The following is a 20,721-nucleotide window of genomic DNA, read 5'->3' as shown; positions in this document are numbered from 1 at the left end:
CATTTTACAGTGTAAAAAATTCTGAATTCTTACTATAAATATGATTGGCTAAAATATGAAACATCTTTGTAATAAAACTGACAATGTAGCTTAGAAGCCTGTAAGATTTTAGAAATGTCCCTTGAAGGAAATGGGAGCTTTTCCCTTTGCCAGTTAAACTGCCATAAACTAGACAAAGCTAGTAAGGAACATTATGTCAGCAAAGCAGAACAGTATGTGATTTGAACTTCTTTTTTGTCAAAGTGAGAATCACTTAATGATAACGACTTATAACAAGGAAATAATAGAATATGCTCTTCAGAAAAAAATGCAATTAGAAGATAATTTTTACAATTTCCTTATTGAAGTCTGAACAGGTTTTCAGAGAACAATCACAAAATGGGTTGAGATCATTTATATGACATATTAAATGACACTTTTATGTTACAATCCCCTCCTCAAATAATAATGCAACTTAAATATATAAACTCGAAACTGTGATTTTCTTGATCAAAAGTTTCTTTGCTACCACCCACACTCAGCTACTAGAAGCAGTTGGATGCAAAGGTTTAACTCGTGCTAATCTGGACAAGCCGAGGCGGAGACTCTGACTTGGAGACTTAACAGACACTCCTGGCAGTGGGCTTCTGCTATTGCTGCTGCTACTTCCAGATAATGCTGAAAGAAAACATATCACATGATGATGATGTCAGAAATCTCTTAAGATTAATTTTTAAAACAGAAGAAGCAAACGAAGTAGTTAAGCACTATTCTGCTATACGGAGTCTATCAAGCTATAAACTATACCAAAAGAATGGAAAGTACGGAAGAGCAGAAAGACAATAGTATTGCCTACTTCCAAACATCCCCAGAATCCAAGATGACACCAAAACTTCAATAGTGAAAGCTGAAACAGAAGGTTGGCAGCCAATAACATTTGTTCTAAAGGAATAAAGAAATGCATGCAATTTTAATTTCTAAGGTGGTGGACAAATTTAATGCATTTTTTAAAATTTGGAATCTTTAAAAGAAATTCTTAAAAGAGTACAGTTTTTTTCAATTATTAAATAGCTTTAAACATTGCAAAGACTTGATTTTATTTACTTATATTACCACCCTAACACAGCAATTATGTAGTATTAATTTTCAAAATTTATCCATATAAATGTTCATAGTTGATGATGAGTGCATTCATAATAAGCACAATTGTGTGTTCTTTTTTCATTCAAGATTTATAAACCTTTCCATGTTTCTAATCGCTTGATTTATCATTCTAAATTACACATATGTGCCACATCTTGATCAACTTCCTACAACACGCATTTTGTTTCTACATTTTAAATTTTTAATAACATGGCTATAGAAATTTGACTACTTACTACTTTTTCTTTTCTTGTAACAATAAATTCCCAAGAGTAGTTCCTAGGTATTATGGATTGAATTGTGTCCCCAAATATGTGTTGTAAATCCTAGCCTCTATGTTCGTGGTTATAATTCTACTTGGGAATGGGCTGTCATTGTTATATTAATGAGACAGGATTAGTGTAGGGTGTGTCTTGAGTCAATCTCTTTCAACATACAAAAGAGATTAAATGCAAGCTAGCAAGCCAAGACAGGGGAAGACTGATACTAAGCCACATGAAGATCATCGAGGAGCCAAGGAATACAAATGCTGAAAGGGGACAAGGACCTTCCCCAAGAGCAGACAGAGAGAGAAAGCCTTTCCCTGGGGCTGGCGCCCTGAATTCAGACATCTAGCCTCCTAAATGGTGAGAGACTAAGTTTCTGTTCCTTAAAGCCATCCACTTGTGGTATTTCTGTTATAGCAGAAACTAAGATAACTAAGACACTAGGTCAAAGGATGGGTTTACTTTTCTATCTCCTCTCAAGCTGTTCTCTAAAAGATAATAAATCAGCAATAAATAATTACACCTGCTACCCTCAACCCAGACAGTACTGGAATTAAGTAATCCTGGAGTCCCATAGCTCAGGCCTAACTCTGCCTATTAATACCAAGTTACCATTAGGGGAGTAACCTAACCAATAAAGGCCACTCAGAAGAGGTAAAACCTGGGTAGATTTGGAAGGGCTTAGAAAAGAAGACAGAACAAATGAAGAAAGACACACCTGGCATAGGAAACTAGATAAAGAAAGGCCCTAGCAAAAGATACCTACAATGTGTTTAGGGGCCAAAAAAACAGTATCAGTTTCACATAGACGGTTGGTATGGTTGGCTGAGGGAAAGTGGATACAGGATGACTAATGAGGAGGCCAGCAAGAGTTCAGGTATGAAATGAAAAGGATCTGGATGAGGGTTTTCTTAATGCCAAGAAGGGTGAAAGTGAAAGAATTCTTGAAGATCAGTGAGATTCAGCTGTGGAACAAAAGAAAACAGAGTATGAGCCAGAAGCTGAGTTTGCTAGGATGTTTGCTGAATGCTGGAATTCCCAGGTACAGCCCAGGGGCTTCAGTCAGACTGTGGAGATTAGCAGAGCCTGACCAAACAGATTTATTGCCAGAATTATATACCAGAGATCTTAAATGTTTATACCCTTCGACACAGTAAATCTACTACTAGGAATTTATTATTCTAGAGAAAATAATCAGAGACGTGGTCACAGATTTCTAAAAAAAAAAAAGGATGGTTATACCTATTGCAACCTTAGCTGTAACACTGAAAACAATCATGAACCACCTAGATGCCCAGTATTAAAGAATAGTTAAATGATGAATAAATGCAACAAATAAAAGTCCTGGTCTTGAGGATTATGTAATAATATGGGCAAATGCTCACATACGACGTTTATAACTAGGAACAAAATCCACCAAGAGTAATTTTCCAAGCCTCTGCCCTTGATCAATAAATATACCATACCTGGTGGCACCCACTTAGGTCTCCTGCTCTCGGCTGAAGGACTGCACATTTGTAATGGCTTCCTCATGGCCTCTGAAGAAAGACAGGCCTGTTTTGGTGAGGGCTGAGATTCTGATTTGATGGCAGCAGGAGCAGAGTCTACTGAAGTCACTTATTTGAAAAATATACATAAAAAAGTTTGTCACATAAGGAGAGAAAGTTTAAGCCGAACATGTATGTGTAAAAATTATAAAGTTACACAACTTATTAAAAAAATAAAAAGGCAATATCACAAATGTGGAAAATTCTTATTAGTCAACAAACAGGCACTTATTGAGAGCCTCACAATACCCATCTTTTATGAGTATTTACATGCCAGGCAGTGTGGTAAACATATCACATACATTGCTTTTAACCCTTACTCCAAATCTCATACTGATAACCACTATTCCCATCATCAGACGAGGAAACAGAAAGGTTAAGCAATCTGCCTGTAGCTTGATAGACAGTAAATGTCTGAGCCAAGATTAGAAACCAGGTCTGACTCCAAACTCCATACTCATAAGCACCACACAATTAGTGTAGTACACAATAGTGACACACTCTATTAGGCTGTAGGGTTACAAAGAGTGTAACTCATAGATCCTGCTCCCAAGGAATTTATGGCCCAGGCACTAGGCTCTAGTGGGAAGGAAAGAAAGGTAAAGAGATGTGCATAATGCAGTGTGATAAGGGATAGGGCAGACTACAGAGCATGCGCAGTGGGAAGGGCGCCTACAATCTCCGTGTTTATCTGCGTATGTTTAGAAGCAGTAGGATGAGGAGTGAGGAGGGGACGGTCTGAGCCGAATCAAGGCTGAAACATAAAGATGAGCAAGAGGGCAGTTTTCTAGGCAGAGGGAGTAGAAAGTGCAAAGACAGGAAATGCGGCAAGTTTCAGAACCAGTTACTTGTTCAGTATAGTTGGAGGAGGGATCTCAAAGGGAGGAAAGGCAAAAGAAATACAGTGCAGATGATGTATGAAAAACATTCACAATCATGTATTATTCTTACTCAGGAGTAACTTGCATTACTGAAACATCTTTCTGATAGTAGTATGTGGCAAGTAGATGACTTAGAAGGCTACTACTGTGATCCGGGTGGGAGGTGTAAGGGTCTGAACTAAGGTGCAGAATGGAGGGAAAGCAGATTGGATATGGTGGTGATGAAGATAATCCATGACTTGCAAGTTTCTGTCCTGCGTACGTTGCCTGATCGAGCCATTTACCCGGAGTATGAACACAAAAATGGGAGTAGGTTCTGGTTCTTTTTTTTGGCCGGGGCGGGGGGGTGGTCAGGAGAGAGGAGAAACGGAGGGATGAGCAAGAGAGGTAACAGGGAGATGAGAAGGTAAGTTCAATTTCAGATAATGCTTGCTTTGAGATACCTAAAAGGTATTCTAATGCAGATAAATACAAACATTTCCACCACATACTCTTCTTTATGTTAACATTTGTATCCCTTAGATTAGCACCGCCCAGTAGAACTTTCTGTAATGATGGAAAGTTCTATATTGAACTGTCCGATACAGTAGCCACTAGCCACATATAGCTACTAAGCACTTGAAATACAGCTAGAGTGACTGAGGGACTAAATTTTTGAATTCTACTTTAATTTTATTAATGTAAATAAAATATAGCCACAATATAGGCTATTAGCTAACATACTGGACATAACTGCTCTTGATATTTTCTCTATCAATGGGAAAATTACATGTGTGAGCTGAAAGACTCTCAAAGGTTACCCAATAAATTATTAGTGGGACTAGAAATATATTCCACTTTCCTAATTCATTATCCTACTACTTAACAGTTACTTTTTACTTCTAATATACATATTCATCTCCTTGGAAACCCTGGTGGCTTAGTGGTTAAGTGCTACAGCTGCTAACCAAGAGGTCAGCAGTTCAAATCCACCGGGTGCTCCTTGGAAACTCTATTGGGAAGTTCTACTCTGTCCTCTAGGGTCGCTATGGGTCAGAATGGACTCGACGGCAGTGGGTTTTTGGTTTTATTCATCTCCTTAAGGAGCCCTGGTGGCGACGTGCTTAAAGCCATTAACTGCTAAACAAAAGGTGGGCAGTTCAAAACCACCAGTGCTTCCACAGGAGAAAGATGTGGCAGTCTGCTTCTGTAGAGATTTACAGCCTTGGAAACCCTGTGGGGTCACTATGAGTCTAACTGACTAGATGGCAGTAGGCTTTCGGTATTTATGTCCTTTGTGAAGCAACTTACTCCAAGGTATAAAGAAAAGACTTTAACTGGTAAATTCCAACTTGGAAACTGAAATTTTCTTTTTATTTTTTAGTGTGTCTTGGTATGGAAGCATATACAAGCATCTAAAAGACACATAAAATATTTTCATATTGTTGATGACTTTTTCATATTACAGCTTGTGGTAGGCAGAATAATGGCTCCCCAAAGATGTCCATGTCCTAATCCCTGGAACCTGGGAATATGCTGCCTTACATGCCAAAGGGACTTTGTACATGTAATTAAGTTAAGGACTCTGAGTGGGGAGGTTGTCCTTGATGATCTGAGTGGTCCTAAAGTAATCACAAGGGTCCTTATAAGTGAAAGAGGGAAGGCAGGGGAATGGGAATCAGGGTGACACAATGTGAGAAAGACTCCAACACTGCTGGCTTTGAAGATGGTCAAGCAGGAAAGCAAGTAATTCCTGAAGAAAATGTGGTCCTGTGAATAGAGCTTAGGCTTTGAATGGACAACCCTGGGCTCAAATTCCAGCTCTCCACTTATAGAATTCCAACAAATATGTAGCCCCTATGAGCTTCCATTTTTTCATTAGTAAGATGCAGGTGATAATAGCTACCTCAGAAGGTGGCTGTGAGTACTAGACACTAAGTGCTAGCATAGATAGTGGGGCTTACTATATTTTTTTTCACAAATAACGCAAAAAAAAATTGGCATAGTGCACTTATGAAAATAACCCGGGGAGGTGGTTGCACAGTTGGCAAAAAATAAATAAATAAATAATACGTGCTTTATTTGCAAAAAATATGGTAGCATGTTTATCCACTTTTCTTCCTTCGCCACCCCACCCTGCTTTCTTCTATGTATTTTAGCTAGAAATAAACATTGACAAAACTTTAAGGAGAACAAAGGCAAAGATAAGAAAAATACAGCAAACAAGCCACATACATTTCCTTTATAAAATTAAGTGTTTTGGATCAAGCTTACCCAGAGCACTACATTTGGATTTAGGTTTCTTCTCTTTCTTTTCTACTGGGGGTTTTACCTTCACTTCTTTCTTTTTAGTTTCTTTAACTTTACTTTTTTTCATAGTGAAGATTTCATCATTATCTTCACTCTTACCAAAATCAGAGTCATCCTCAGAATCTTTACCTAAAATAGATTACATAGCATTTTCTCAATTTTTAGTTTTCTTTAACCCTTTGACATCTATTTTTTCCCTTTTTAACCAGATCATTTCCATGAACCTACAAACATGAAGGAAACATCACCCAAAAAAGCCTCTTCCCAATATTCCATTTCTTTGCTACCCTTTATGGCAAAACTCCTTAAAAAGTTGTCTTTCAGCTTTGAGTTCACCACTCCCCATTCTCTTGAACTCAGCTTGATAAGGTTTTCATTTCCATCAAGCTCACCACTGACCTTGCCAAATACATTGGTCAATTTTGTTTTTATCTATTAGATAACAAGTCATTTAATTACTGACTTATCTTTGACATACTTTCTCCATTTGGCCTTTCAATACTCCTCTCTTGGCTCTCTTACATTTTTAGCCATTCCTTTTCAATCTTTTGCTGAATGTTTCTAATCTTTCTGACCTCTAAATGTTGGAGTATTCCAGAGCTTAGAATACAGACCTCTTCCCTTCTATACCTACAGTTACTCCCTAAGCGATCTCAGTCTTAAGGCTAAATACCATTTATACGGTGATGCTTCCAAATTTATCTTCCAACCTAGACCTCACTCCTGAACTCCAAACTTGTTTATTCAACTGTCTACTTGACATTTCCACTTGGATGTCAGGGGTGTCTCAACATGTCCAAAACCCAGCTTTTGATACCAGTCACTACCACCCCTTCACTCAGCCAACTTGCTCCTCCATCAAGTCTTTTCCATCTCAGTAATTGGAAACTTCCAGTCACTCAGACCAAAACTCATTCTTGCCTGCCTTTTACTCTCTTAACAATAGCTGATCCATCAGCAAATTCTATACGCTATTCCATTAAACATATATAATCTGAGGACTTCTCAGCATCTGTCTCTACCGCTACCACTCTGGTCCAAGCTACCATCACCTCTCACCTAGAGTACTTAGATAGTCTCCTAACTGGTATCACTACCTCTGCCCTTGCTCCCCTTATAGTCTATTCTCAACTTAGTAGCTTTAGAAATCCCTTAAATTTTTAATTCAGATCACAATCTTCTCCAAATACCTCCCATTGCCTAGTAGGTCCTACTTGGTCTGATTTCTTCTAACTTCATCTCTTATCAGTTTCCTTATCCCCTACTCAGCTCCAGGCACAAGGGCCTTGCTATTCCTCAACACACTAAGTACCTTCTTGCCTTGGGACCTTTATATTTGCTGTTCTCTCTTCATGGAACACTCTCCAAATCTCCACACGGCTTCTACCCTTGAATGTTACCTCAAAGCAGTCTTCCCTGAACACCTTACCTAAAACAATATCTTCTACTCCAACTCCATCATTCTCTTATCCCCTACCCTGCTTTCCTCTTCTTCATAGCTCTTCCATCACAGTACTTGGCACATTATGTATTTGTTTATTGTCTAGAATTTAAGCTCCAGACAGGCAGGAGCTTTTGTTTTGTTTTGTTCAGTGCTGTGTGTCTAGAAAACAATGCACGTAATAAACTAAAACCAAACCCACTGCTGTCTAATCGATTATGACTTATATCAACCCTATAGGACAGAGTAGAATGGCCCCATAGGGTTTCTAAGGCTGTAATCTTTACAGAAGCAGACTGCCACATCTTTCTCCCATGGAGTGGCTAATGGGTTTGAACTGCCAACCTTTCAGTTAGCAGCCAAGCACTCAACCACTGTGCCACCAGGGCTCTTTACGTACGTAATAGGGACTCAAATATATGTTAAATAAATGTTGATGAATAAATCTGTTGTTTGCCTATTGTGTGCTAAAATCTATCAAAATATATCATCTGATTTAGCATAAATTTATGCATTTATTCACTTTAGTTTTTATTAATATATCTTGATGTTCTATCAAGGTCACTATGATTTCCAGTTGCCCTGTTTTCTGAATGAGTCTGAAAACAACTGTAATAATAAAATACAGGTTATCATATTACTTCTACCTCAAAATATTTCGTGAACTCCTACTACCTATACAAAAAGTCTACACTTCTTAAAATGGGTCTGAGACCCTCTGTGATTTGGTGTCATCTTGCCCTTTTAGCCCTTTCTACAACATTCTCCTTGCAAGCCTCACTGAACCCATGTATGCATACTTGCCTATTCCATTGTTTATGCTTTTATCAGCCAGGAGGGGCCCTGGTGGTACAGTGGTTAAGAGGTCAGCTGGTAACCAAAAGGCCAGCAGTTCAAATCTACCAGCCACTGCTTGGAAACCCTATGGTGCAGTTCTACTCTCTCCTACAGGGTTGCTGCTATGAGTCAGAATTGACTCAATGGCAACAGGTTTTTTTGGTATCAGCCAGGAATGCCATTTTACCCCTTTAGTTTTTTTAATGATACTCATTTTCAAGGCATGGCTTAAAGGTCATCTCTTAGACAAAGCTTTTCCCCTAATTGCCATGGCTAAATTTTACTGTCCTGTGTGTTCCTCAAGTTCGCATATCCCAAATGTTTAGCATAATGGTTTACGTACATTAGTGACTGCCAAGAACTTTTTACTGAATTCCCATAGAATTAATTTTGAAGCAGGATATAACTTACTAGTTTCAAAGTCTGGTTCAGAGTTATTGACACTATCGCCATCACTGCCTTCCAAAAGAATCTTCCTTTGTTGCAGCACAGCTTTAGATGCTGCGTTTCTTTTCCCTTGAACCTCATGAATATCCTCTTCCTCAATAATCTTATCCAAGTCTTTAGGAGAGGCATGAAAACAAAGAAAAAATGTTCTGTGACATGAAATATTTAAAGAACTACATACTACATCTATTGTTTTTATTTGTCCAGCTCCATTCCTCCCGTTTCTGGTAATAAGCCTCATTTCCCAGCCATGTGACCCAATCTGGATCAATATTACAGCATCACTCCCCTGGCAACAGAGTCTGGTTTACGGAAAAGTCTAAGACTCAAACTGAGACAGTTTTTCCCCAAGAATTTTCAAACTGGAGCTGGGAAGCAGTCCCTTTCTTCAGTGATCAACTGCTGTAGACTAGAAGCCATGGGTAGTCATGACCTTCCAGCAGGGAAGAACGTGGGTCTGCAATAAGAGAAAAAACTAAACACTAGAACAAAAGGAAACAAAGGTCAAGAAGTGACGAGAACCTTAACAAATTTAAAGACCCTTGTTCTAGCTACAGTTTCAGGAAGTAAAACAAAAGCTTAAAAACCAGTGCTATTGATGAAAATAAAAAATATTATTAATATAAAAAACTTACCTAAATAATCACTGCTTACACTACAATTAGAGATGTGAGGAGACTTAGTGATTGTTTTTGTTTCACTATTGCCACATTTTTTAATACCTAAATATAAGGAATAAGAAAGAGAATTTAGATTTACCCCAATCAAACAATGTCTAGAAATAGAAAAGGTTAATGCTAAAATCTAATAGCATATGGATACAAATAAATGATCTAAACTCAAGCTGCACAGTGATTTTACTTGAAGGGGCTAGGGTATGGTTGAGTTTAGGCTCTGAAATCAGACTTTGTTTCAAACTCAGACACACTTAAACTGGCTATATGACCAGGGGCAAGTTGCTTATCCTCTCAAAGACTTAATTTCCTCATCTACGATGTGGAGATAAAAATAGTGTCTCATAAGGTTATTGTGGGAGATTAAAAGAGTTCACACATGGAAATTACTTATCACAGTGCCTACCACATAGGAAACAGTCAATAAATACTAGCTATCATTACTGTGTAGGCAAGTCCACACTTTTGCTAATATAAGCAGTCTCCAATCATTGTATTACTCTGAAAACAATCTATGGTATTTTAAGAGGCCTTCAAGTCATGATAATTGGTGTTATTAAATCCCAGTGCTATAAAGTGCACTATTTTATGAGAAGCGGTGCTTACAAGAAAATTCACTATTTTTTTTTATGAGAAGAATTTCATTTTTTCAACTGTAGATACAATACATGACAATTCTCTTTAAACTCTGATTCCTGATAACTAAAAGTCTCCCTAATCTCTCTCATTTATTTTCAAATGGGAGGCAATACTGATTAAAAGAACAAAACAAAACCGTTAAATAACATAGTAGACTAAAATAACGCCCGACTTAAAAGAGTTTAAGCCAAAACAATTTAATCCGAAAAACATTTTAGCAGTTGAAGTGTCACGTCTCGGAATGATTTCTGCCTCTCCAGAATGTCAATATTGCCATCTGCTGCATAGTCACCAGAAAAATCAAAGGAGAAAAATTCAGAGAAATCCGGAAGTCATAAACCTCTTAAATCTACTGAGACTGCTAACCAAATTAGTACCTTTAACTTTCAAAAATAAAGATCCTCATCGTTAGATCATATTCAACTGATTTGGACAGGATATGGGTTGCTAGGATTGTGCAGATCAATTCATCTGATAAATAAATTAATTTTTCACAGTATACCAAAATACAATTTGAACACCCATGCTCGTAGTCTACAGCCTTAAGCTCACTTTGGTGTTAAGCATAATATGTATGTATGTGATTTATGCAGCTGAGTAAACGTTTGAATCCAGTTGCATCCTCTACTTACAGCTCTATTAATACCCGGAGTATTCAAACTTCTCTCTTCCGTGAAGGCCCATCCAAAGAAAGGTTACAAAATCAGTAAGTGGGTTTTAAAGATAAATACACAGAAAATAAAGTTACTTTTATCTTGTGACTCCGGCACATCAGTGGTGATTGTTGGAGTTTCCTTCACTGATAAAGCTAGTGCAACTTCTAAGTCTCTCTGGTAGAGCTTGTCATCTAAAGCCATCCTAAAACAGACACACAATAATAAGGTTTTTAAAATATCAGTCTCAACTGGAGAGCAAAGTCTGAGATTTTCCTGAATTACTATTTTAGAGCTTCTCTAAGCTCACAAAAATGTTTTTAAATTATAATCATCACCATTAATTGACCTTTGTTGGTAAGGCTCCTAAATGCGTACCTAGTGTAACAGATTTGAACAGGAGCAGTATGTGTCTTTGCACTTGTTGTCTTTCATTGTTACGCCTCTCCTTACTACCAGCTCTGTCCAGCTGGGAAGCACCTTCTCAATCTTAAAGACTTGGCTCAAATATCACTTCCACTTAGGACTCTTCCCTGACCTCCCCGCTTTAGACACCTATTATAACCAAACCCAAGTCCTGCTGCTGTTGAGTCAAATTCAACTCATGGCAACCCCATGTATTCCAAAGTAGAACTCCTCCAAAGGGTTTTCTTGGCTGTAATCTTTACGAAAGCAGATTGCCAGGCCTTTCTTCTGTTGCAATGTTGAGTGCAAACCGTTTGTCCTACTCAGGGACCATACTAAATTGAGATAAATATATATTTTTGAACATTTTATTGTGTCTTAGGTGAAAGTATACAGAGCAAATTAGTTTCCCGTTCAACACACTGTAAACAAAGTGTTCTATGACATTGGTTGCAACTCCCACACTGTGTCAACACTCTCCCCATTTCTGCCCTGGGCTTCCCGTGACCTTTCACCTGGTTTTCCTACCCCCTCTTGCCTTCTTATCTTTACTTTTGGGCAAATGTTGCCCTTTTGGTCTCTTATAAGTGTTTGTTCTACGGAGCACATTCTTTTCAAGTGTTAATTTTATAGGCCTTTCTGTTGCTTGGCTGGAAAGTGGTTTCCAGGCATGGCTGCAGTTCCAAGTCAGAGGGAAGTCTTAGGGTCATAGTCTGGGGAGATCTTTCAGTCTCTATCAGGCCAGTAGTCTGGTCTTGTTTTATGAATTTGATTTTTTGTTCTACATTTTTCTCCCGCTCTGTCAGGGACCCTCTATGGCGTTCCTAGTAAAAGCAGTCAGTAGTGGTAGCCAGGCACCAATTAGTTCTTCTAGTCTCGGGTTCATGTAGGCTGCGGTGCATCTGGCCAATTAGTCCTTTGGACTAATTGCTTTCTCGAGTCTCTGGTTTTCTTCACTCTCCTTCACTCCGGAAGGAAAGAGATCACTAGTTGTATCTTAGATGGCTGCTTGCAAGCTTTTAAACACCATATTATATCAATTGACATAGATGTCCCCCAAGTCTATGGTCCTTAGCCTTCAAACCTAATCTCTTTGTCCTGGGAAGTGTTTGGTTGTACATAAAAATTTCCATGACTGCGCCCCTTGTGTGCTCTATTGTGTTAGTATATATGTAACATCTACAAATATGTATGTAGAGATATCCACAACCTAACCTGTATCTTCAGGTGGGTGTGCTCCTTTATACCCTTTCATACCTCTTTAGCATACCTATCCACCTATGTATCCCTTCATAAATTATTGTTTGTTTATATTGTTGTTGCAGGATTGTCTATTTTATAGCAATTCTGGTAGCTGCCCTTTGTTCTTGTATTCCTTTCAGTGTCTTCCTTTGCCTTTGTCATGTTGTGCTGATTTTCCCCAACTAGTGTATTGCCTTTCCCTTCACCAATATTATGTGTCTTCTATCTATTTAGTAATTTACCCTCCCTCCTCCTCCCTTCCCAGGTAACCATCAATGGGTGTTTTTTCTGTATGTAAACCTTTTCTTGTTTTTTTATAATAGTGGTCTCATACAATATTTGTCCTTTTTTGATTGGCTTATTTCGCTCAGCATAACATACTCCAAATTCATCCATGTTGTGAGATGTTTCACAGATTCATCATTGTTTTTTATCACTGCATAGTATTTCATTGTATGTGCCACAGTTTGTTTATCCATTCATCCACTGATGGACACTTAAGTTGTTTCCATCTTTTTGCTATTGTGAATAATGCTGCAATGAACATGGGTGTGCATATACATATTCATGTCACTGCTCTTATTTCTCTAAGGTATATACCTAGGAGTGGATTGCTGGATTATATGGCATTTCTATTTCTAGCTTTTTAAGGAAGTACGGTACAGTTTTCCTTAGTGGTTGTAACATTTTACATTCTATGCCAGCCGTGGGAATATAAGAGTTCCAGTTTCCCCACAACCTCATCAGCATTTGTCATTTTCATTAGTGCCATTGATGTGGAGGTGAGATGGTATCTCATTGTAGTTTTAATTTGCATCTTTCTAACGTCTAATGATCACGAGCATTTCTTCATACATTGTTAGCCACCTGAATGTCTTCTTTGGAGAATTGTCTGTTCATGTCCTTTGCTCATTTTTCAATTGGATTGTCTTTTTTTCTTGAGGTATTGAAGTTTCCTACATATTTTAGAGATTAACCCCTTGTCAGGTATGTCATAGCCAAAAATTTCTTCCCAGTCTATAGGTTCTCTTTTTACTCTTTTGGAGAAGTTTTTTGATGAGCATTAAGTATTTAATTTTTAGGAGGTCTCATTCATCTAGTTTATCTTCTACTATTTGTGCATTTTTATTTATGGTTGGTATACTATTTATGCCATGTATAAGGGCTCCTAGGGTTGTCCCTATTTTTTCTTCCATCATCTTTACAGTTGTAGGTTTTATATTTAGGTCTTTGATTCATTTTGAGTTAGTTTTTGTGTATGGTATAAGATATGGGGCAATATATATATTTTTTAACATCTGTTCCCCCAAGCTAGACTTTAACAAACATTTTGCCAAGCACTTACAAGACACTACACTAGATGGGATACTAAAAGTGCCCTCTTGCAGTCCTCAGTTTAACAAGGGAGGTGGGGAAATAATCATACTAATAGTTATCCCATATAAAGCAGATTGTAGTAAACCCAATCAAGGAGGTCTAACGTGCTATGGTGTGCAAGAAGAAAAAAAATCAAAGATAGGAAATAAGGAAAGGTTACATGAAGGAAAAAAGCACTGAGAAGCACTTTGAAGGATTTATTGATTATTTTGGACATTTCATATAAATGGACTCATACAATACACGGCCTTTTGTGTCTGACTTTTTCCCTTAACCCAAAGCCATCACCGCCAAGTCTATTCCAATTCATAGCGACCCTTAAGCATAATGTTTTCAAGGCTCATCCTTGTAGCATGGATCAATACGTCCCTCTTTTTTATGGCTAAATAATAGTTCACCGATTCAAAAATATACCACTCCGTAAATCTGATTGTCTTTGTATTTATATTGATATTTTCTTATACGTTTGTGAATTTCTTTTTTTTAAGTCAGAAGGAAAGTCAGAAGGGGATTGATTGTACATTCCTGTTCTACATGCATGAAATAACATAAGATTGTTAGAGTTCTTATTTAAACTAAGAGTTCAAATATGTTATCTGTTTTAAACTAATATACCTAATGTTGGATATTTTGTATATGTCTTACCTCTCACCTTTTTTTAGGGGTTTTCTCTTGTAGTGTGATGTCTTCTTCCTGGAGATTCTTCACTTTAGGTTTTGGTTTTTCTCGTTTTAACTCCTTTGGGTCTGTTCTGGATTTCTTGTTTAAAGTTGCCATTGAAGAAACAAAATCACCTATTTATGTATGAATTAAAAATAAAAGAATGTATGAAATTGCTTTTCCTGAATGAAAAGGAAAGAAAATTATTTCCTCAGCAGATGAAATTCATTACAGTATGTATTTCTGAAGTTTTAACATCCAAGAAAATTTTAAAAATTTCCACAATTTAAAAATTATTGTTAATATTTTTTCTCTATTCTTATTCATGATTTTTCAACTTCTTTCTTTTTAGTGGTCTTTATTTTTTAAAACATCACTCCCTCTAACACCAATCTACTAAAAACTACAAAAGCAATTAAGCTAGTAAATAAATGTTAAAGAAAAAATGAGAGATTAAAAATCTGTAAAACCACTAGAGAAATTACTAAAAACTCCCTTGAGAATTTTACCATATTGAAACTTTGCAGGAAACGATTTTTATAAAAACTGATCTTCTTTCAAGGGTCTACTACCTATTCCACATTAATCAAGCTAAGGAAAGTAAGGAGCATCAGAGCATGGGGGAGAGAAAAAAGCTCCTACTTAAGGATTGTTAAATAGTAGTATATTCTCTTTCCATTACCACATAGGCTTCCTATGATCCTACTAATGTAACTTTTCAATTTGTGGAAAAGGGATGTTCTTCTCCAGTCCATTACAGTTTTTCACAGGTTTTCCTGTCCTACTAGTCCTCAGAACTGATGTAGTTCTCCTGTTGACCTTCACAATATAAAACTGCCGCTGTGGCTTTTAAACACATGCATGATGCATGTAGGTATACCTTCGTGGAAATGCAGTCTTTACCACCTAATTTGTTGTTGTTGTCGTAAGCTTCTCCTTAGTCAGCTCCCAACTCAACGGCCATCCCATGTACAACAGAATAAAATGCTGCCCAGTCCTGCACCATCCCCGTGATCAGTTACAGAAGGGATAGTTGTGATACATGGAGTTTTCATTGGCTGATTTTCAAAAGTAGCTCGCCAGGCCTTTCTTCCTATGTCATCTTAGGTTGGAAGCTCTGCTGAAACCTCTTCAGCATCACGGCAACATGTACGCCTCCTCTGACGAGTTGTGGCTGCACACAAGGAACCACGGTCAGAAATCAAACCGAGTCTCCTACGTGGAAGGCAAGGGTTCTACCATATATGTTGTTTTTTTTATGCTCTCCATGTGGGGATACAAGAACTTCTGCAACTCTCTCCCCCCTCCCAGTGTCCAGAATATAACTTGCAATTTATAAATATTTGGTGACAGACTGGTGACAGTAATATAAGCTGTAAGTTATATTCTATACTGTGTTCTCTCAAGTGTTAGACACATTTAAGTTTGTGACCAGGCAAAAAATAGATTTCTTCAAACCTAGGAATTACGAAATATTTGACTTACAGAAAGCTCTGGTGGTCTCAGGTGGTGGAGGGGGGAGGAACCAACCTACTCTGAAGTATAACATAATTTAATGCAACGTTTCTCAAAGTTTTTGACCTAAGTTCCCTTAATAGCAGAGACAAGTGAACATACAACCCAGTATAATACAACTTAAGCCTAATCTTTCTTAAGGTCTTGTTTTATTTTACACTTAATGGGAATTTTACTAAAACATTTGTGTTTCAGAAAGACAGTGTTTACCTTCTTGAGGGAAGAGGTAAAAGGAGACAAATCCTAATTTGAGAAACTTGGATCTAGAGTTTAGATCTAAAGAGCCACTTCCACCTGGTCCTGTTCATTTATCACTTATCTACATAATTCTTGTTAGTGTATTACCAGCATAAAAAATTCTTAGAAAATTACTTTTTAAACCTATGCCAAATGCGAGGAGTCCCTGGGTGGTGCAAATGGCTAAGCGCTTCACTACTAACCAAAAGGTTAGTGGTTCAAACCTACCACTAACAGACCTGACAATCTAATTCCAAAAGGTCACAGCCTTAAAAACCCACAGAGATGTTCTACTCTGCACACATGGGGTAACCAACCTAAGTCAGAATCGATTTGATGGCAACTAACAAAAACATGCCCTATGCAATTGGGGAATATGTTCAATATTTGAGCTATGTACACCATACAATGGAGTCCCTAGGTGGTGCTAGCGGTTAAGCACTCGACTGCTAACCAAAAGGTTGGTGGTTTGAACACACCCAGACGCACCTCAGAAGACGGGCCTGACAATCTGCTTCTGAAAGGTCACAGCCTGGCAAACCCTATGGAGCAGTTCTACTCTGCACACATGGGGTCACCATGGGTCAGAATCAACTCTACAGCAACCAATAACAACACCATATATGTTCTGAGGAAAAAAAGTTTTCAGATCTTTAAAGCAAGATGATTCCACTTACCATCGCTGTCAGAGTCTTCAAACTGTGAGTAATTAACTGGTTTCTTATGCCTACGACCAAGACAGAAATTTTTCATTTACACAAATGTCAACTTCTCACCTCCCTTCCTTAAAGTCTTTAATAGTCTTGAGTAAATGAAAATGTGTTAAAGTATACTTAAATTTAAAACACAATATGCATTTCATAGTAAGGATTTATCATTAGCTGAAATAATTATAACTATACTTCCTGATAAACATATAAACAGAACTGTAATGGATTTTGAAATGATCTTTTCCCCTTTATCCTTATATGGGATCTATACAGAATGTGAGTGGTGTAAATTGCTGGGAAAACATTAGAATGAAGGTGTGAGGCAAAGATACCAAAACTGAAATGGAAAAGAAAATTAATTCAGATAAGCCACAAAGTAAGAATAATTCATATGATTAACACAATCTATATACTGTTTAATTGCTATTGAGGGCTTTAAGTTTTTGCTGTAGGTGTTCTTTTGTTTTATATGTGCATTCTGTCTGACACATGATTTGTTGGTCACTCAGATGATATTAATTCACCTAGTTAGGCAGATCTTCTAAGTTCCAATACACTTCATTACACAATATCAAAAAATCACGTTTGTCAGTATCACCATCAAACTCATCGGAGTAGTCTTTGAGCATTGGAAAACTGTCAAGCTCATAGTGACGGACACATTTTCCAAATTTCTAATTTTTGCTTGACATCTCAAATTTTATCACTGGCAACAAATACTGTCAGTTGTTTTCTTTGGAATGGCAGACTCACATAATTCATTTTCCAGAGAAATGTCTGCCAAATACCCAAGTGTGGATAACCTAGTTTGTTGGTCAGCCGTTCATCCAAGTAAAAATGGCAATCCATGAAAAAGAGGCTAGTTCAGCTTGCAACTCAATCACTTGAGTGCTTTTCTCTGAGACTACTATCAGTATATGGAAGGGTTTTATACACACTTCCCATTTCTTCACACAGTATATTAAAAAGAAGTGTGCTCTTGTTGTTACTTTCCTGCTCTTTGAAGTCAAAGGATTTGTGTGCTGAATAAAATATGGAAACCCCTTTAGAAATTCTGAGATTGAATAACAGTAAAATAAAATCCAAAGTCTTTATTTAAAAAAGTATACTCAAGGGCTGGATGAGTTAAGTGAAACTGGCTTTTTTCTCTTTTTCTTTCTTTTTTTGACTGCGTATGTGGCAGTAAAGAATATAACTACGAGTACAGTTTGGTGCTACTGCCTTGATCTGTGCTAAGGTGTCAGCAGTTTTACTCACCATTACAGTGCAAATGACAAAACAGTGAAAAAGGCAAATAACATCTTTAACCACTGTGCCACTGGGTTCCTTATATTAGTATTAATATGACAATAGTTTTGACTTCATGGACTTCCTGAAAAGTTCCCAGTTATCTGTAGGGGTCTACAGGTCACACTTTGAGAATAGCTGTTTCAAACAAAGGGGTTATGTCTTCACTACTTGGATGTTTAAAAGTAGCTCAGGCCAAAAATCTTGTGGAGTCATCCTTGATTATTTTTTCCCTTACATCCACTTCATCAGCAAGTGCTGTGAGCATTACCTCCATGATATATCCCAAATATTTCTATTCCATGTTCACTGATAACATCCAATTCCAAACCACTACCCAATGACATAAAGCCTCCTAACTAGTCTCCCTGCTCCCATTTTTATCACTGCATTCCCCCGTTCGTTCTCCACCAGAAGCAAGGGACCTTTATAAAGCTGAAATTAGATTCCTCTCCTCTACTTAAAACCCTCCATTGGCTTCCCACCACATGTAGAATAAAATCCAAACTCCTTTCTAAGGCATAGAAGGCCCAACCTGGTCTGGTCCCTTCTATTTCTCTGACCTCATCCCCCACAGTTCTCCCTATTGCTCATTAGGCTATAGGTTTAGTGGCCTTCTTTCTGTCCCTCAAATATGCACAAATTCAGGGGCATTGGCTTCTATTGTTCCCTCTACGCAGATTTTTGCCTGGTTAGCTCCTTCTTATCATTCACATCTCAGCTCGAGTGTTATCTCCTTATAGAGGCACATCTTAATTATCCTATTTAAAGTAATGTTTTCCTCTTTAACACTGTTTATCACACTGCTGTTTATTTTCTGTCCCCTACCTGCCAACAGAGGAGCCTTAGTGGCACAGTGGTTAAGCACTTGGCTGCTAACAGAAAGGTCAGTGGTTGGAGCCCACCAGCCACTCCACAGGAGAAAGATGGCAGTCTCCTTGCATAAAGATTTACAGCCTTGGAAACCCTATGAAGCATTTCTACTCTGTCGTTTAGGGCTGCTATGAATCCGAATCTACTCAACGGCAGCAGGTTTTTACCCCTCAGTGGAACGTAAGCCTTAGCACCTAGTATAGTATAGAAGTAAATACAGGTAGTGTCCGACTTACGACGTATTTGAGTTACCACAAACTGCACTTATGACTTTTTTTTTTGATACATCTTATTGTTAGTCATATGTACTACATAAAACGTTGACGTGCGTAAAAGGACCATAGAGACAACTCTAATTTTCTGACTAGAAATGCCATCCCCATTCCCAGGGATAATCCAGATGATCCAGAAACTTCCACAAGTGGAGTTATTATTGCAACTGATAAAATGCCAACTTGTCCAGTTTTTATGGAAGTATGCATTATTTTATGTATGCATGTATTAAAATACAGCAGAAGTTTATATGTAATTATTTCCAACCCCAAAGACAAAGATCAGATTTACAAAGATACTGATAATAAAAGGCAATAATAATGAAAGCTAAAAAAAAAAGAGGTATTCTTTAGGTCAGAACCGATTAACCACGTAGTACTTGGAATGGAACCCCGTCAAGGTAAATCCCGTCATTTTAAGTTCAGGGCTACCTGTGTACCTTCAATAATTTTACCAAACGAATGGCCCACCCTAAGCCTCTATTGCCTTCAATTGTGGTTAAGCAGAGGAATAGCTTCAAACAGTCTAATGGAAACCACAGAGGATCCGAAGTCAGATGGCTTAGGTTTGAGAATTGTCCTTCATAAGTGACTTAGATAAACTGGCCTTTATAGCTAGGAGGTTTTAATCTATAAAATAAGGATATCTAAGATTTCTACGGAGCACTGGTGGCGCAGTGATTAAGAGCTCGGCTGCAAACCAACATTTCTATACCAAAAAACTATAGTGATGATGAACAAATAAAATAACACAGAAGTAGGCGCTCCGTGAAATGTAAAGCCCTGTTCAAACCCTAACCTACTAAGGTCTTATTTGGATGCGCTGGGTAAATGAAATGGCAATAGCTGCGAAGAGAGGGAAAAGGCTATGATGCTAGTATACTTCTGAGGAATAAGTGGCTCTCACTGGAGACTGGAGTTTCTTCATGACAGGACCTTCCTTCTAACCATACCACACACACCATCCCCATCCTCCGTCCTTCTTGGTCCTCTCCCCTCAATCCTGTTTAGGTAAAGTTGCCTACAGCGTCTTCCTTTTCTTTTTCCCCAACCCCACCGGATGTCATTAACTACTCACCGCACAGGCCGCATATTGATCCCCTTCAAGGCTGGAAACTTGCAGCTTTCAGGTTCTCCCAGGCATCTATGGCAGTTCTAATTCCCGCCCAAAACCAAACTTCGAAGCTCTCCGCCCGCCGGCCTGCAGTCCTCCAATCATTCCCAGCCATCCTTGCGGCAGCGCATGCGTTCTGCGAAGAGTTTAATATGTTCACGCCCTTCCCAAGGCGATTGCTCTTCCGCCTTCGGTCAACCCTAGCGGAGTTTGTGCTTTTCCTCTGCACTTTC

At 38.1% G+C, this 20,721-nt stretch overlaps 1 protein-coding gene across 1 annotated transcript; it reads right to left on the bottom strand.

Annotated features, from left to right (window-relative positions):
* Window positions 1-342: 342 nt before the first annotated feature.
* On the bottom strand, window positions 343-20,593 carry RAD51AP1 (RAD51 associated protein 1). The gene is made up of 9 exons (XM_049882247.1): window positions 20,453-20,593; window positions 16,910-16,959; window positions 14,473-14,614; window positions 10,892-11,001; window positions 9,466-9,552; window positions 8,795-8,944; window positions 6,070-6,234; window positions 2,855-3,004; window positions 343-657 (listed from the first exon to the last, which is right to left on the bottom strand). Exons 1-9 carry the CDS (start codon window positions 20,464-20,466, stop codon window positions 518-520), a joined length of 1,008 nt encoding a protein of 335 aa, XP_049738204.1. The 5' UTR covers window positions 20,467-20,593; the 3' UTR covers window positions 343-517.
* Between the last annotated feature and the right edge of the window lie 128 nt (window positions 20,594-20,721).

The sequence above is a fragment of the Elephas maximus genome, chromosome 4, assembly GCF_024166365.1.
Source record: "Elephas maximus indicus isolate mEleMax1 chromosome 4, mEleMax1 primary haplotype, whole genome shotgun sequence".
Taxonomy (NCBI): domain Eukaryota; kingdom Metazoa; phylum Chordata; class Mammalia; order Proboscidea; family Elephantidae; genus Elephas; species Elephas maximus.
Note: the sequence above shows the minus strand (reverse complement) of the source record. Positions and strands in the feature narration are given on the sequence as shown.